The following is a 14853-nucleotide window of genomic DNA, read 5'->3' on the forward strand; positions in this document are numbered from 1 at the left end:
GTATTCACTCTCCCCTCTGTGACCTTCCCCACTCTTTTAACTGTCCTGCATCTTCGGAAGGTGTGTGGAGCTGACAAGCTAATGACTACCCCATATAGAGGTACAGGGAAACTGTCAACTATATCTATGGAAGGTCCAGGGTCTCCAAACTTAACTACCAATTTAACAACAGAGCCTGAAACTGAGACAGAGAACAAAGGCAAGAAAGTTCCTTGCTAGTTGAAGTCCACCTTAAGGTGTAGGGCTCACCCCATCCTTTCACTGTCACTTAATCGTTCTATGGGACTCTGGGATGGGCCCAGGCCAAATGGGATACTTGAGGCTCAGCGCAGGCTAGGAGCCAGGGACGCTCTGGTCACCTCTTTGATGCCTAAGTCAAGGAGTCCTTGGCTCCATTGTGTTCCAGAGGAAGAAAAGGTCCATTTCTTTTTGGGAGAGCTACCTTTATTCTGGGGACTTCAGTCTCTTTTTCTAGGAGTCTGGTCTTTCCTGGTAAATGTCTTAAGACTCACTCCTGATAGGATTTCAATGATGAGCAGACAGAGAAGCCACCCCCCCCCCAAAAAAAATAAAATACCGAGCACTCATGCCTAGCAGAGTATGCCAGCGCGTGAGAACTAACCTGGGTGAGGAGGGGGATGGAGTGTGATTTGCTTCTGACAGGGAAGACAGAACTGAGAGGGTACCTAGGAACTGGACTGGTAGGGTACCTGGAACAGAGAGGGTTTCTGAAGAATCTGGGTACAGGTTAATGAAGTGACTACAGGAGAGGCAGGCTATGACCTGAGCTTTTCTGAGGCACTCTGGGGCAGGTCAAGAGGGTAAAAGCCAGGAGGCTCCACCCACATTTAAGTTAGGTTGGAATAAGACTGGCCACAGAGAGAGAGATGTAACATTTAGGTTTTCTTCATTCTTTCTCACTGTATTTTTTCCCTCTTGACTGGAAAACGACCTTATCTCCAGTTTCCTTGGAGCAGAGACTGGTAGCTGCTGGAGGAGGGAGGACAAGAAATGCACGTGTCCCCCACATAGATGGTAACTCACATGACCCACGCCATCCCAGGGTCTCTGTTTGCAGTCTGAGAGCCCACCAAAATCACCACCCCCACACCCTTCCCTGGTGGCCATGGTGGAATTGGCCTCTCCGGTTTCTGGTAATTTCATCAGGGCTGCATCATGTTGCTAAGACCCAAGATAACATCTGCATGTGTGGTAACCCTTCCTTGTCAGAGCTCTTGTATAGGGTGTAGGGTGAATAAGGGAGGCGGTATGAGGGTCTTTAAGGCAGAACATAGTGGGGTGAAATGTGTGTCCAGGGACACTTTCATTTGTCCCTAGGATCATGTGTAAAGGAAGGGGAAGGGGCTGGGGTTGGGGTACACAACCAGGACCAGCTGCTGTAGACCACAGTCTCTCTTGATACATCCAACTGGGTTTACTGACAAGCCTGAAAACCTGAACGCCAGGAGGGCCTGGAGAGTCAGTCCACCTTAACAGGGCTGTCCTAGGTGAGCTGCTTGCAATGTCATCTGCACAGCCAGCAGCCCAAGCTGGGTGCGGGACATGCATAGCTGCCAGCCAGAACAGGCTCTTCACAGCAGATCTGCAAATCGGCACCATGCTCCAGGGCTCTGTAGAGGTTGGTGGGCCCCTCTGGGGCTGGGATGGTGATGGAGATGACGACTGGGATGGGGCTGTACTCACCTTGCTGGCACTAGCTGTGGTAGCCACCATAGCATTGGCTTTGCAGTGGTTTGGCTCCAGGCAGGACCAGGAGGCACAAGGATCAGCATCCACAGCTCCAGGTGTGCAACCTGCTCAGGCGGGAGGAGTCAGGCTGGCCCTGCACCTGAAGTCCAAGGACAGTGATGCCATTGAGGGACAGAGCAAAGGACAGGAGAAATCAGAGGTTCCTGGAGATGGCCAGAAAAGACCAGCTATAGCGAGGGCTCAGGACCCGGAGCCATCAAGAGGCAGAAGCATGGCTTCAGATGCCTGGCTTTCGCTCAAGATATCTGGAGAGGTGGCCAGCAGAGGGACCACCCCAGCAACCCTGGGAAAGAAAAGAAGGGCGCCAACTAGGCCAGAAACTTCCTTCCAGGGCCACCAAAAAACGAGGGATATTCCTGTCCCTATCATGATCCGCTTTACCCCCCGAAGTCCTGATAGCAAAACAGAGATGTGGGTGGGGTCAACTGGCACTTGTGGTGAGGGGGCAGCTCAGCCGGGCTCCGTCCATACAGAGCAACAGGACACCAGTCCACAGCACCTGGCTGTAGGGCCTCCTGGGCCCCTGGGGAGAAGCCTAGGCAGCTTGCGCCGGCGTCGGCGGCCTGGTGCCAGCTCAGGAGACAGACCCCGCCGTCCTCTAAAGCTGGACCCCCTCCGCCTGGGCACTGTGGTGAGTGTGTGGGATGCTGTGGATATGGCAACTGCAGCCACCCAGGACATCGTCACCAGCAGTTCCCTTGCCGGTCCCTCATCACTCCATTCAGACAAGGGGCTCAAGGGTCCTGAGCAGATGGGCTTAGCTGATGCTGTGAATAGCCAAGCTCAGGACCCAAAGGATGTGTGTGGGAGGAGCAGCCTTCAGCAGGCTCCTGCCATAACTGCAGGCTCAGAGGCTAAGGATGATGAGAGCAGGGAGCCTGGGTCCCCTGCCCCTAGGGAGACTCAGGGGATCCTGGCTGGTGAGGCAGCCTGGTCCTGGAAGAGTGGAGCAGCTGTGGTCACCAGCAATTTCAGCCCCTGCCAAGGTGCCTTGCCAGAAGAGCTGCGCCCTGAGGCTCTCGAAGTGGACCAAGTTGCTGACCAGAGCAAGATGGAGAAACTAGGGGAGGGCCACCTTATTGGCAAAGGGAGAGAGTCTTGTCAAGGCGAGGAAAGTGAGCAGATAGCCATACTTATCACAGATGTGACGAAGTCTTCTGGTGGCTTCAGCTGCATCCCCTCCCACAATCTTTCAGCCTCTCCTCTGACCCAGGACACTGAGCTGGTTCCATCCTCTGCCATGGCAGTACATTCCAGCCCTGGGTTTCTACATGCAGTCTCTACCCTTGCTCCTTTAAACAATTTGCCCCTGGAAGTTAGCCAGGGTCCTTCCGGTGGTGAAAATCTCAAAGCAGAGCCAGCTTCCATTCCATCCCAAACTTTAGCTTCAGCAGAAGCCTCAGCTTCAGCTCCGGAAGCAATCCTAGCCCCATTCTCAATATCACCCCCAACCTCAACCTCAGCCCCATCCTTAACCCCAGCCCCGGTTACAACCTTAACCCCAGTTTCAACACCAACTCCATCCCCAACATCACCCCCAACTCCAGCCTCTGCCCTAGTTGTAGCCCAGGCTCCTGCAGTAGATAGTGGGCCTAGGCCTATGTCTAGGGAGTCTAGTGTGGGTCTCTCCAAGAGCTCCCTGGAAGGACGAATCTCAACTAGCTGGGGAAACCTTATTACTATGGTTCTTAGAAGCCACCCCTTCCCTAGGCAAGAAAAGGCCGATGGTAGTGCCCCAAGGGCATATCCTCAGAGTCCTGCTGGGTCCAGCACATCCACCTACTTGGAAGATAGACAGCCAGGTCCTCCCTCTGAAGGGGCCATCTCCAGCCTCCAGGACAAACATGGACCATTGTCAGTCTCAGTCACAACAGTGGGTTCAGGGAGCCTAGCTGAGGGCAGATGTGAAACACAGCCAATGAACATGGAGATGAATGTGTCTTCTGCTCCAGACCATAAAGGAGATGAAACCAAGGAGAAAAGTTTAGACCCTCTGCCCCCAGCTGCAAAGCCTGAGGCTGTCTCACAGTTTCCTGTGCCAGCACAGCCTGGTCCTGTCCCATCTACTGTGAAGCAGGATGCTCAGCCCATCCCTCAGCCTCGGCAACGGAGGAAGCGTAGCATAGCTCAGAGCTCTGAACAGATACTTTCTCAGGAAGTATCCCAGCAGCCCCAGGGGCAGGTGCTAAAGGATGGATCCAGACCTGCAAGCCGCAGGGACATCCTCACAGAGAAGCAGAAAGAGACACGAAAGCTTATGGTTTTTCTGCAGAAGCCTGGTAGTTGGGGAGTGGTGGAGGGGCCTCAGAAGTCCTGCTCACGGGTCTCGCCACCTACCACAGCAACAGCGCTGTGGCCCCCAAAGCTAGACCTCGGCAGCTGCTTGGAAGTTTTGGCCTTTGCTCAGAAGCATGGAGAGTTGGGCTTAGCCCAGGACACCTATGTCCTGATGAGCAACAACTTGCTGCACGTTCTGGGAGACCCACAGCTCTACCGACAGCTGAGTGGAGCCGACAGGGAGCGGATCCTGAACCTGCGGACCTGCCAGGGTCAGACAGTGCTAGGGGTCCTTGAGCTGCCCGGTCTTTACCAGATGAGCCGCTCAGGGCTCACAAGGGGCCCTCATAGTGAGGAGACTCCTGCCACCAGGCCTGAGCATTTGTATCTTCACACATACCTCCATGTGTTCAACCCACAAGAGAATGTGTGGCGGCCCCTGACTCAAGTTCCAGAGGAGGTCCCACTCCGGGGATGCGGTCTCTGCACCATGCATAACTATCTGTTTCTGGCAGGTGGCATCAGAGGTTCTGGTGCCAAGGCTGTCTGCTCTAACAAGGTGTTCTGCTACAACCCTCTGACCAACATTTGGAGCCAGATTCGGCCCATGCAGCAAGCCCGGGCCCAGCTCAAGTTGGTGGCTCTCGATGGGATGCTATATGCCATTGGTGGTGAGTGCCTATACAGTATGGAGCGCTATGACCCACGCACAGATACCTGGACCTTGAGAGCATCCCTCCCCGAGGGAACCTTCCCTGTGGCCCATGAGGCTGTGGTCTGTCGAGGAGATATCTATGTCACAGGGGGTCATCTCTTTTACCGCCTGCTCAGATACAGCCCAGTGAAAGACTCATGGGATGAGTGCCCCTATAGTGCCAGCCACCGACGCTCCAGTGATATGGTGGCGCTAGGGGGCTTCCTATACCGCTTTGACTTGTTGCGGGGTGTAGGTGCTGCTGTCATGCGCTACAACACAGTGACGGGCTCCTGGAGCCGTGCTGCGTCCCTGCCACTGCCTGACCCTGCCCCACTCCACTGCACAGTATTGGGGAACACCATTTACTGTCTCAACCACCAGGTCACAGCTACCTTCACGGTTTCAGAGGGGACTGCCCAGTTCCAAGCCAAGGAACTGCAGCCCTTCCCCCAGGGAAATAAGGGGGTCCTCTATCCATTCACTCTGACTTTGCCACCCAAGACTTGGTTACAGACCACACTCTGAGTGCTGGAGGAAAAAACTAACAACCCAGAACTGTGTGACTGCTCTCCAAAGAAAGCCTTTTTCCTGGGTGGTTTGAGTGGACCTGGGGCATGGGGAGAAGCCTAGGAGCAGAACTTTCTATTCTTGTGCCCTAAGCTCCCCCTTGTCAAGTTAAGCATTGTTCATTATCTCTGAAATGCAATCCCTTTTACTCCCCTCCCCCTTGAAGCCCTGGCTCCCTTAGTCCCTCTGGGCTCCCCCTGTACCTTGCTGGTTTTGGCAACAGGTCCTACTTGCTTAGGATGTCTTGGCTTCATCACAACCCTAACTGTGGGAGCCTTTGGTACTTTCTGGAAACCTCTTTGAGCTTCCTATGTTCCCCCAAGATGGAAAATGAAGTAAAGAGTTCTGCAGAAAACGTCCTCATTCTGGGATTTTTGCTATTCTGAGGCCCTTTAGGAATCTGGGTCTGACTGGTGGTTGTGCACACCTTTAGCCCCAGCACTCGGGAGGCAGAGGCAGGCGGATCTCTGTGAGTTTGAGGCCAGCCTGGTCTACAGAGCAAGTTCCAGGACAGTCAAAGCTACACACTACACAGAGAAACCCTGTCTCAAAAAACAACAAAAGAGTCTGGGCATGAATAGCACTTGAGTATCTTATCCCTCGATTGGATAATCACTCTGCTGTCCACAGTCCCAGCCAATTAGGTCAGGACCATTGGTACCTTTTGAGCCTCTCTCAAACTCTCTGAACCCCCATGACACTTCTTTCAAGTTCTCCTCTAGATGAGCCCTGTGTTTTACTCTAGTTATACCTGTTGTCACCTGTGTGAATCAGGAGAAGCATTTAGTATTTCTCTGGACACCTGACATTCAGGAGATCCATGGGGACAGGATCCCCAGTGGTCATCTGGCCTGGTGCCTGAGCAAACCACATTGGAAATTACATGCTTCCTTCCCTCACCCACTGAAGCCCACTGTAGACAGGGAGATAAATCTGAGTACTCCTGCTTGTCCTGGCCTGCAACCTGGTTTGTCCCAACTGGGCCATTTTATGCATTAAAAAAAAAAGAAAGAAAGAAACTTAGAGGCTGGAGAGATGACTCATGGTTAAGAGTACTGGTTACTCTTCCAAAGGGCCCAGCTTTGAGTCCTAGAATCCACTGTGGCTCACAACTGTCTGTAACCCCATTCCTGGGGATCTGACACCCTCTTCTGGTCTTTGCGGGCACTGAATACGCATGGTGTATAAACCTACATTCAGTCAAAACACCCATACACATAAAATAATAAAATACTTAAAAAGAAACTATTTTTATTGAGAGGGAAATGCATGTGCCATGGCGCATGTGAAGAGATAAGAGGACAACTTTGTGGACTTGATTTTCTCCTTATCCCTTTATGTGGTCCTAGGGTCTGGACTTGGTCTTGAGTGGCAAGTGCCTGTGTCTGCAATCTCACCCCTTCTTTTTGTTCTACACTTAGTAAACACCAGTTTACTACTGATACCAGTAGGTGTTTGGCCCACTGAAAGCATCTTCCTCACACACTTGTCATTCTTTGCTCACGAAGTCTGATGTGAAGTTGTATCAATCATTGTGCAAGTCAGAAAGGGGTCCTTGGGTTTGCTTGAAAATAAGTTTATTGAGAAACAAGTATCATGCACACAGCTACACACCTGGGCCTTTGGACCCATGCCCCTGGCTTCTGCACTTAGGTTGGTGACAGATGGTGGCTTACTGCTTGCGTTTAGTCTCGGTGAGTAGCTCTTGCCAGTTCTTCTCCATCTCCTCTTTGCAGTTAAGGAAGGCATCCTCCAGCCGGCGCATGGACTCTGCTAGTGTGGGGTTGGTACGCATGACCACCATATCGTAGGCCATCCAGGTTGCCTGCACTAGAACAAACAAACAGGACCAGTCAGCTGACAGGTGCTGAAGCTATGGGGGGCCACTGTGCTCAGCTTTAGGGGCCAGACCCTGGGGAACACTGAGTAGCCCAAGAAGAGAAAGCTTATAGGGTGTTATAAACCCAAAAGTCTTAACTTCTCAGTTCTTAAGCTTATGACAGTAACGAGCTGGAGGCTGGTCTGATATGGAATGGAAAGATAATGAGAGCAAATATGGACCCTTACCTATATGGAGTTCACAGCTAGTGGTTTGCATGATGACTTTTTTTTTAAAGATTTTATTTATTTATTTATTTATTTATTTATTTATTTATTATGAATAAAACATTCTGCTTCTATATATATCTGCACACCAGAAGAGGGCACCAGATCTCATTACAGATGGTTGTGAGCCACCATGTGGTTGCTGGGAATTGAACTCAGGACCTCTGGAAGAACAGTCAATGCTCTTAACCTCTGAGGCATCTCTCCAGCCCCGCATGATGACTCTTAAGAAATCGTAATTTGTACCCAAGCTTACATGGTCAAGGTAATTCAACCATTTCTAGCCACACAAGACCCAGGTGATGTGTTTTCTCATGCTCAGTGACCCAGGACATCTACCTACCTGTCCTCAAAACCAGTAAGGCACAGGCAGGCCTTCTGGAAAGGTTAGGCTGTCTCACTGTTAGGCATCCTTGAACATCACCATCGCACAGACAAGCATCTCTGCTCTTCCTCAGAACAACTGGAGGACAGCTGGGCCTCCTAAGTGAGCACATGCTTCTTGTGCAGACTCAGTGGAAATGTGTGCAGAACCCATTCTGCAGCATCCACTGCTGGTGCAGCTCTTCCCTATAGAACTGTAGGGAACGTGGTCTGCCCCTCTGCATGACAACTGAGCACAGCAGACATGTTCCCTTAAAATTCCTCTATTAGTGTGAAAAGTATTGTGTACTTTGGGAAATTATGTCTTCAAAGAAATTAACCAATGAGATTATAGAAAAAATGATTAGTGCTAGATGTGCATGTGTACATATATGAAAGCAATATCACTTCATCACAGACTCAAAATAGTGGAGAGAAGCATATATTTAGGTATGGCAAAATTACAGTGTCTTAACAGAATTCATATGACTCTATTACTAGCATAGGGAGTCTTTAATTTTTGAATTAGGAGTGGCACTTGGGACACTTCTTATGGTGTATATCATTGGCCCATTCCACACAGTTTTGTCCAGCATGCTGGGGATCATTCTAGCACAAAGGGTCTGCAGACCACCCTTCCCAAACCCCTGGCAGCAGGTGGCATATGATCTGGAAGCCAGAGCAGAGTCTGCTTCCCATCTCTTTGCCTGCCAGCTATGTGACCTTAAACAAGGGAGCAAATTTGCTAATCCAGTCTCCTCATTCACAAAATAGAGACTACCTAATAGCTTCAGGTGAGAACCAAACAGATACTATAGGAACAACTTACCACATGTTATGGACTGAATGTATGCATACCTCTACATTTATGCACTGAAATATGGTCCCCAATTAATGGTTTTAGGTGATGGGCCTCTGGGAGATATGCAGTAATAAAGGTAGAGCCCTCATGACTTGTGGGGTTGGTGTCTTTATAAAAGAGACACAGACTTGCAATTGGCCATGTGAGGACACAATGAGAAGGTTGATGACTGTAAAACATGGAAGGGACTTCTCACCAGAAAATTCACTGGCACCTTGATCCTGGAGTTTTCAGACTGGGGACCAAGCATGAGAAATAAATGTTTATTTTTAAAACTACTTTGTTTGTGGCCATTTGTACAGGACCCCCTGATGAGTAGTCAGAAATTGGTAGCAACAAGGAGAGTGTTGCTATAACAACATTTGAAAGTATGGGAGCAGCTTTGGTGATGGGTAGAGTTCTGAAACATAATAGAAGTACATGACACTATATTGCCATGAATGGAGTTTTAAAGTAGTTCTGGTGGTGCACACCTTTAATCCAAGCATGCGGGAGGCAGAGGCAGGTGGATCTCTGAAAGTTCGAGGCCAGCCTGGTCTACAGTGCAAGTTTCAGGACAGGCTCCAAAGCTACAGAGAAACTCTGTCTCAAAAAACTGAAGAAAAAAAAAAAAGAAAGAAAAGAAAAGAAATTCTGGTTCAAGAAGAAAAAAGGAATTTGGAGTGAAACCTCTGTCTTCATAGAGAATATATGTAACTGGACAGGATGTTAAAGCCATTCTGATGACAGTTCAGATGGAAATGAGTAAGTTATTGGGAACTAGAAGAAAGGTGACCCTTGTCATAACCGTCAAAGGACTTGGCTGGATTGTGTCCATACTCAATATTTGGTGTAATATAGAATTGTGAGCATTGAAACTGGATACCCAGTTGAGGAGAACTGCTTAAAATTAGAAACTTTTACTATAAAATAAACAATTTAGGTATTCAGGGCAAAGACTTAAGATAGGAAATAAAATAATAACAGGGGATAAAAGTAGCTCAAAAAGAATAAATCTCATGTAGTACCCCACAGCACCTAGAATCCTAACTCCTCTGGCTTCCTAGGCCAAAGTAGAGAAAGAAAAAAACTTATTTTCTAAGGCCAATGCCCATAAAAGAGAGACAACATGCTCTTGAACACACCTCAGTTCTGGAGCTGAGGAATCTTAGTCACCTCTGTCTATCTTAGTGACCTCCATTGCTGTGAGGAGACACCGTGACCAAGGCAAAACACCCATACACATTAAATAAATACATTTACAATAAAGTTAAGAAAATGTATTCTGCTGTTGTAGAATATTATTTAAAGATGTGTTACATTTGCTTATGCTGTGGAACATTTGTTTAATAACACAAAGATATGTTGAATTCTTATATGTTGCATTTATTTAACTCTTTGAAGCTGTGTTACAGTACCTGTTTAAAACAGCTGATGGTCGGGGCTGGAGAGATGGCTCAGCAGTTAAGAGCACTGACTATTCTTCCAGAGGTCCTGAGTTCAATTCCCAGCAACCACATGGTGGCTCACAACTACCTTGAATGAGATCTGGTGCCCTCTGCTGGCATGCAGGCAGAAGACATAATAAATAAAATCTTTTAAAAAAACAAAAACAAAAAAACAACAAAATAAACAAAAACAAAAAAACACCTGATGGTCTAATGAAGAGCTGAATGGCCAATAGTGAGTCAGGAGAAAAGATAGGCGGGGCTGGCAGGCAGAGAGAATAAATAGGAGAAATCTGGGAAGAGAGGATTGAGGAGCAGGACGTCAGTGGCCAGTCACCCAGCCAGGCATGGAAGAAGAAGTAAAGAAAGATATACAGAAATAGAGGAAGATAAAATCCCAGAGGCAAAAGATAGATGGGATAATTTAAGAAAAGCTGGCTAGAAATAAGCCAAGGTAAGGCTGGCATTCATAAGAAAGAATAAGCCTCTGAGTGTGATTTATTTAGGACCTAGCTGGTGGGTCCCCAAAGAGTAAGAGCTAAAGAGAGAAAAAAAATAAACAAACAACATTCTACAGTTGCAAATAATTTTGATGACAGCTGTATTTTAAATACAAGGTGGCCCCTTCATGTCTGTAGTTAGAATCACAGGCAAAGGTTAGCTGGCAGTGTGTCTCAAAGCACTGTTAGGAAGAACAAAACAATCAGACAAGACATTCTACTATCTGCATAGCCCTCTTGTCTTCTGATCCAAGGGATTTTTTTTTTTTTTTGGTTGTTCTTGTTTTTCGAGACAGGGTTTCTCGGTGTAGCTTTGGAGCCTATCCTGGCACTCGCTCTGGAGACCAGGCTGGTCTTGAACTCACAGAGATCCGCCTGCCTCTGCCTCCCAAGTGCTGGGATTAAAGGTATGTGCCACCAACGCCTGGCCCAAGGGAAATATTTTAGAATATATAGAACAGAAAGAACTAATCAGAAGATTCTCCAGAAACATTCTGTGCTGTCATTTGCAGAGGCAGCTCTGGCACTTTGTACAGGGTATGAAGTGGAAACACCTGTGTTCCTGAAGAGTCTATAAGTGGCAGTGGGAGAAGACAGATAATCATCATACAAGGCATTAGAGATTGTGAAACATGCTGAGAAGGAAGTAAACAGTATACGCTGTAACAGAAATGGCAGACAAAGTTAAGACCAGCTCTATGGAGAGGCCTCATAGAGAAGTCTCCTGCCAAGACTGTAGCTCAGGGGAAGACTACTTACCTAGTGTTCCCAAGGTTCTAGTACCACCACCATCAAAAGAAAGGAAGAAAAGGCAGAAAAGAAAGGGGAAACAAAATCCCTTGTCAACAACTACATGAGTCTGGAAATGGATTTCCCAGTATCCAGTTAAGAGTTCAGAGGCTGAAGCCATGGTTGATATTGTGACTGGGATCTTAGGAGAACTGGCCAGCTTTGCTGAGTTCAGATTTATTACCCCTAAAGTTGGTGTCCAGCCTCTTGGATTGGTTATGCAGCAATAGATAGCAGAAACTGATTTGGGTGTCGAGAATATGATGCTTTCACAGCAAAACCCTAAAGGACGGTTATTAGGGAAGCTGTTATGATTTTGAAGAGAGAATGAGCAAAAGTTTACAGTTCTTTAAGTGCACTGGTCCCAGTGACTGGTCCCAGTGACAATAAAAACTTAGAGAGGTGAGGACAGTCTTACTGAAAACTGAAGGAGTGGGAAGCTTTGTTAGGTAGAGGCAGATGATTAGGTAACATCAGCACAAGAAATAATTTAGGAGGCAAAAATGTACCCAATGAGCTGTTTATTAGGATTTAGTTCCGTTCTTTTCTTTTTTATTTTTCAGGGGGTGAAAAGAAGTAGAGTTAATGCTGGGGAATAAACCCAGGGCATTGAGCACATGGTAATCACATTCTACCACCAAGCTGCCTCATCCATAAATGGGGATAATAATGATAAATATCCCCCCTAAAGTTGTTAAAAGAAGTAAATGAGATATTGTATATAAAGCATATGGAAAAGATATCAATGTGGTATATAATAAACATAAACTGTTATCACTACCAATAAGGATACTAAACAGCCAGACCTGTGCTACCTTCCTGTGGTCTACTATTAGTTAGTAAATAAAGTGGAAAAATATCCATTTCTTCTTCCTTTTTATTTATCTATTTATTTTTATTTTACTTTTAATTTTTTGCCTGCATGTATGTCTGTGAGGGTGTCAGACCCCTGGAAGTGGAGGTACAGGGAGTTGTGAGCTGCCATTTGGGTGCTAGAAATTGAGCCCATGTCCTCTTAAAGAGCAGTCAGTGCTCTTAACCACCAAGCCATCTCTCCAGCCTCAAAATATCCATTTCTCACAGGATATTTCTTTTTTTTTTAAAGATTTTATTTATTTATCATGTATACAGTGTCCTGTCCACATGGATCCCTGCAGGCCAGAAGAGAGCAGCAGCTCTCATTTCAGATGGTTGTAAGCTATCATGTGGTTGCTGGGATTTGAACTCAGGACCTCTGGAAGACCAGCTAGTGTTCTTAACCACTGAGCCATTTCTCCAGCCCCTCTCACAGGATATTTCTAACAAAACCCCAGAAGCACATTGATAGAAGCCAGGTGTAGTGGTGCATGTCTTTGATCCCAGAACTTGGGAGACAGAGGCAGGCAGATCTCTGTGTGTTCAAGGTCAGCCTGGTCTACACAGTGAATCCCAAAACAACCAAAGCTATGTAGAGAGATCTTGTCTCAAACAAACGAATGAATAAACAAACAAAAAAGAAAAAGGGAAAACACAAAAATCTAGAAAATACTGCAAAGCTGAGACCTTAATGAAACCTGCATACCCTGAAATGTCACCTCTTTAGAATGAGAATACTTCCTGTTAAAATAATACCACTTTTCCAACCAGGTGTGGTGGTTCATGCAGGTAATCCCAGTACTTGGGAGGCTAAGGCAGTAGGATTACTAGGAATTAAGAGTCCAGTTTGGGCTACACAGCAAACTCCAGGCCAACCCGAGCTAAAGAGTGAGACTTCTTAAACAAACCCAAACAAACAAAACATCATTGTCCCATACTAATGTATGGGTTTGAAGGAGCTTGGGACATAGCATTTACTTCACGTATGAAGCTGGGCTCAACCCCCAGCCCTGGAAAACAAAGATCTAACAAATACCATAATATTCAGGTTCAACACAAATCCAGAGTATTAAGTACATGAATCTGCTACTCCCCTGGAAGAGCAAACACACGAGGAAAGCCTAGAGCCATAAAATACAAAAAAGGTCTCCTCAGGGAGAACTTCCTGAATGGCAATGATGGTGATGATAATAACATCAACAACAGCTGTGTGACACTGTACTTTGTAAAACCTGACCTGGTCTACAGAACGAGTTCCAGGACAGGCTCCAAAACTACACAGAGAAACCCTGTCTTGAAAAACCAAAAAGATAAAAGAAAACCAGTCAATCAAACAAACAAACAAAAAGCCCCAATCCAAAAAACCTGACATATATAACAGAGTAGCTAAGCTATGTTATAAGCTATAAAAGCTTCATGTGGCCTGGTGTGGTGACAAATGCCTTTAATACCAGCACTTGGGAAGCAGAGGTGTGAACATCTCCATCTACAGTGTGAATTGGAGGCCGGCTTAACCTACAGTTAGTTCCAGGCTAGCCTAGGCTATAGTGAGGCCTTCTCTATTCAAGGGGGGCTGAGGCCTGGGGAGATGGTTCAGGAAAAGTGCTTCCTGTGTAAATAAATACAAGGAACCAGTTTTGATCCTCAATAGTCAAGTAAAAAGTTGGGCATGGAGGAGCATGCCTGTAATCCTAGCTCGGGGTGTGGAGGCAGGAGGATCCCTAGGGCTTGATGGTCAGCTAGTCAAGCTGAATCAACACACTTCAGGTTTAAAGAGAGTCTGTATCAAAAAGTAAGCTGTATAGTGATCCAGGAGGACACATGTCATTGATCTCTGTATATATATATATTATATATATATATATATATATATATATTTTAAAGTCTTTTATTTTTATTTTTATTTTTTTGAGACTGGATTTCTCCATGTAGCCCAGGCTGTCTTGGACCTCACTTTGTAGACCAGGCTGGCCTAGAACTCAGAAATCTGCCTGCCTCTAGAATATATATTTTGAATTAAGAACATATGAAATTATAATGTTGCTTCTACTACTTCATGGAAGCATGTTGAGTAAAATAACGATATAATATTCCTTCCCAAGAATGAATAAATATATGCATCCTGTTGCTTCTTTATTCCATGATGCTGTGCCTTCCATTTTCAGTAGTACACTAATCTTACGATCATTCCAAACCTTTCTGCTTCAATAATTCACAGAAAGACTGTTCAACTTATGATCACTAGTGTAATGATGACCCGAGGTTGCCATTTGATGCACATGTGAGGATAGAATTCTAGGCATGTAACTGTCACAGTACCTCAACATAGCAGTCCAATGGTAGAAGGTAATCACATGGAAGATAACCAAATAATTCAGAGACAATCATTGTAACTCAAATTTTGTGTTGCAATAGAAGAATGCTAGGGAAGTCCTTGTTAGGGAAAGCACTTGATATAGGTTTGTACACTTAGGCAACAATGAAGCCATTGGAAAGAAGGAGAAAGCATCCTGTTTGGGAAGACATCCTACCTGAGATTTTTTCCATCTCTTCCAATAGCTTTTCCAGGTCCTTATTCAGGTCGGAAAGCATTTTCAGCATGTTATCATAGTTTCTTTCCCCAGGATCAGAGTCAGCCAT

The 14853-nt window shown here is 46.5% G+C and overlaps 2 protein-coding genes across 2 annotated transcripts; one reads left to right on the forward strand and one right to left on the reverse strand.

The window, feature by feature from the left end:
- The first annotated feature begins 1618 nt into the window (after positions 1-1618).
- Positions 1619-5269, forward strand: Klhdc7b (kelch domain containing 7B). The gene has a single exon (XM_027396008.2). The coding sequence runs from the start codon at positions 1619-1621 to the stop codon at positions 5267-5269; it is 3651 nt and encodes a 1216-aa protein (XP_027251809.2).
- Positions 5270-6937: 1668 nt separating this feature from the next.
- Positions 6938-14853, reverse strand: Syce3 (synaptonemal complex central element protein 3). The gene is made up of 2 exons (XM_035439202.1): positions 14745-14853; positions 6938-7141 (listed from the first exon to the last, which is right to left on the reverse strand). Exons 1-2 carry the CDS (start codon positions 14851-14853, stop codon positions 6984-6986), a joined length of 267 nt encoding a protein of 88 aa, XP_035295093.1. The 3' UTR covers positions 6938-6983.

The sequence above is a fragment of the Cricetulus griseus genome, chromosome 2 (assembly GCF_003668045.3).
Source record: "Cricetulus griseus strain 17A/GY chromosome 2, alternate assembly CriGri-PICRH-1.0, whole genome shotgun sequence".
NCBI lineage: Eukaryota > Metazoa > Chordata > Mammalia > Rodentia > Cricetidae > Cricetulus > Cricetulus griseus.

Coding starts and splice junctions, on each gene's coding strand:
- Klhdc7b (XM_027396008.2), top strand. CDS start 1,619: ATGCTCCAGGGCTCTGTAGAGGTTGGTGGGCCCCTCTGGGGCTGGGAT.
- Syce3 (XM_035439202.1), bottom strand. CDS start 14,853: ATGGCTGACTCTGATCCTGGGGAAAGAAACTATGATAACATGCTGAAA. Junction 7,142..14,744: donor AGAGATGGAAAAAATCTCAG/GTAGGATGTCTT, acceptor TGTTTGTTCTAG/TGCAGGCAACCTGGATGGCC.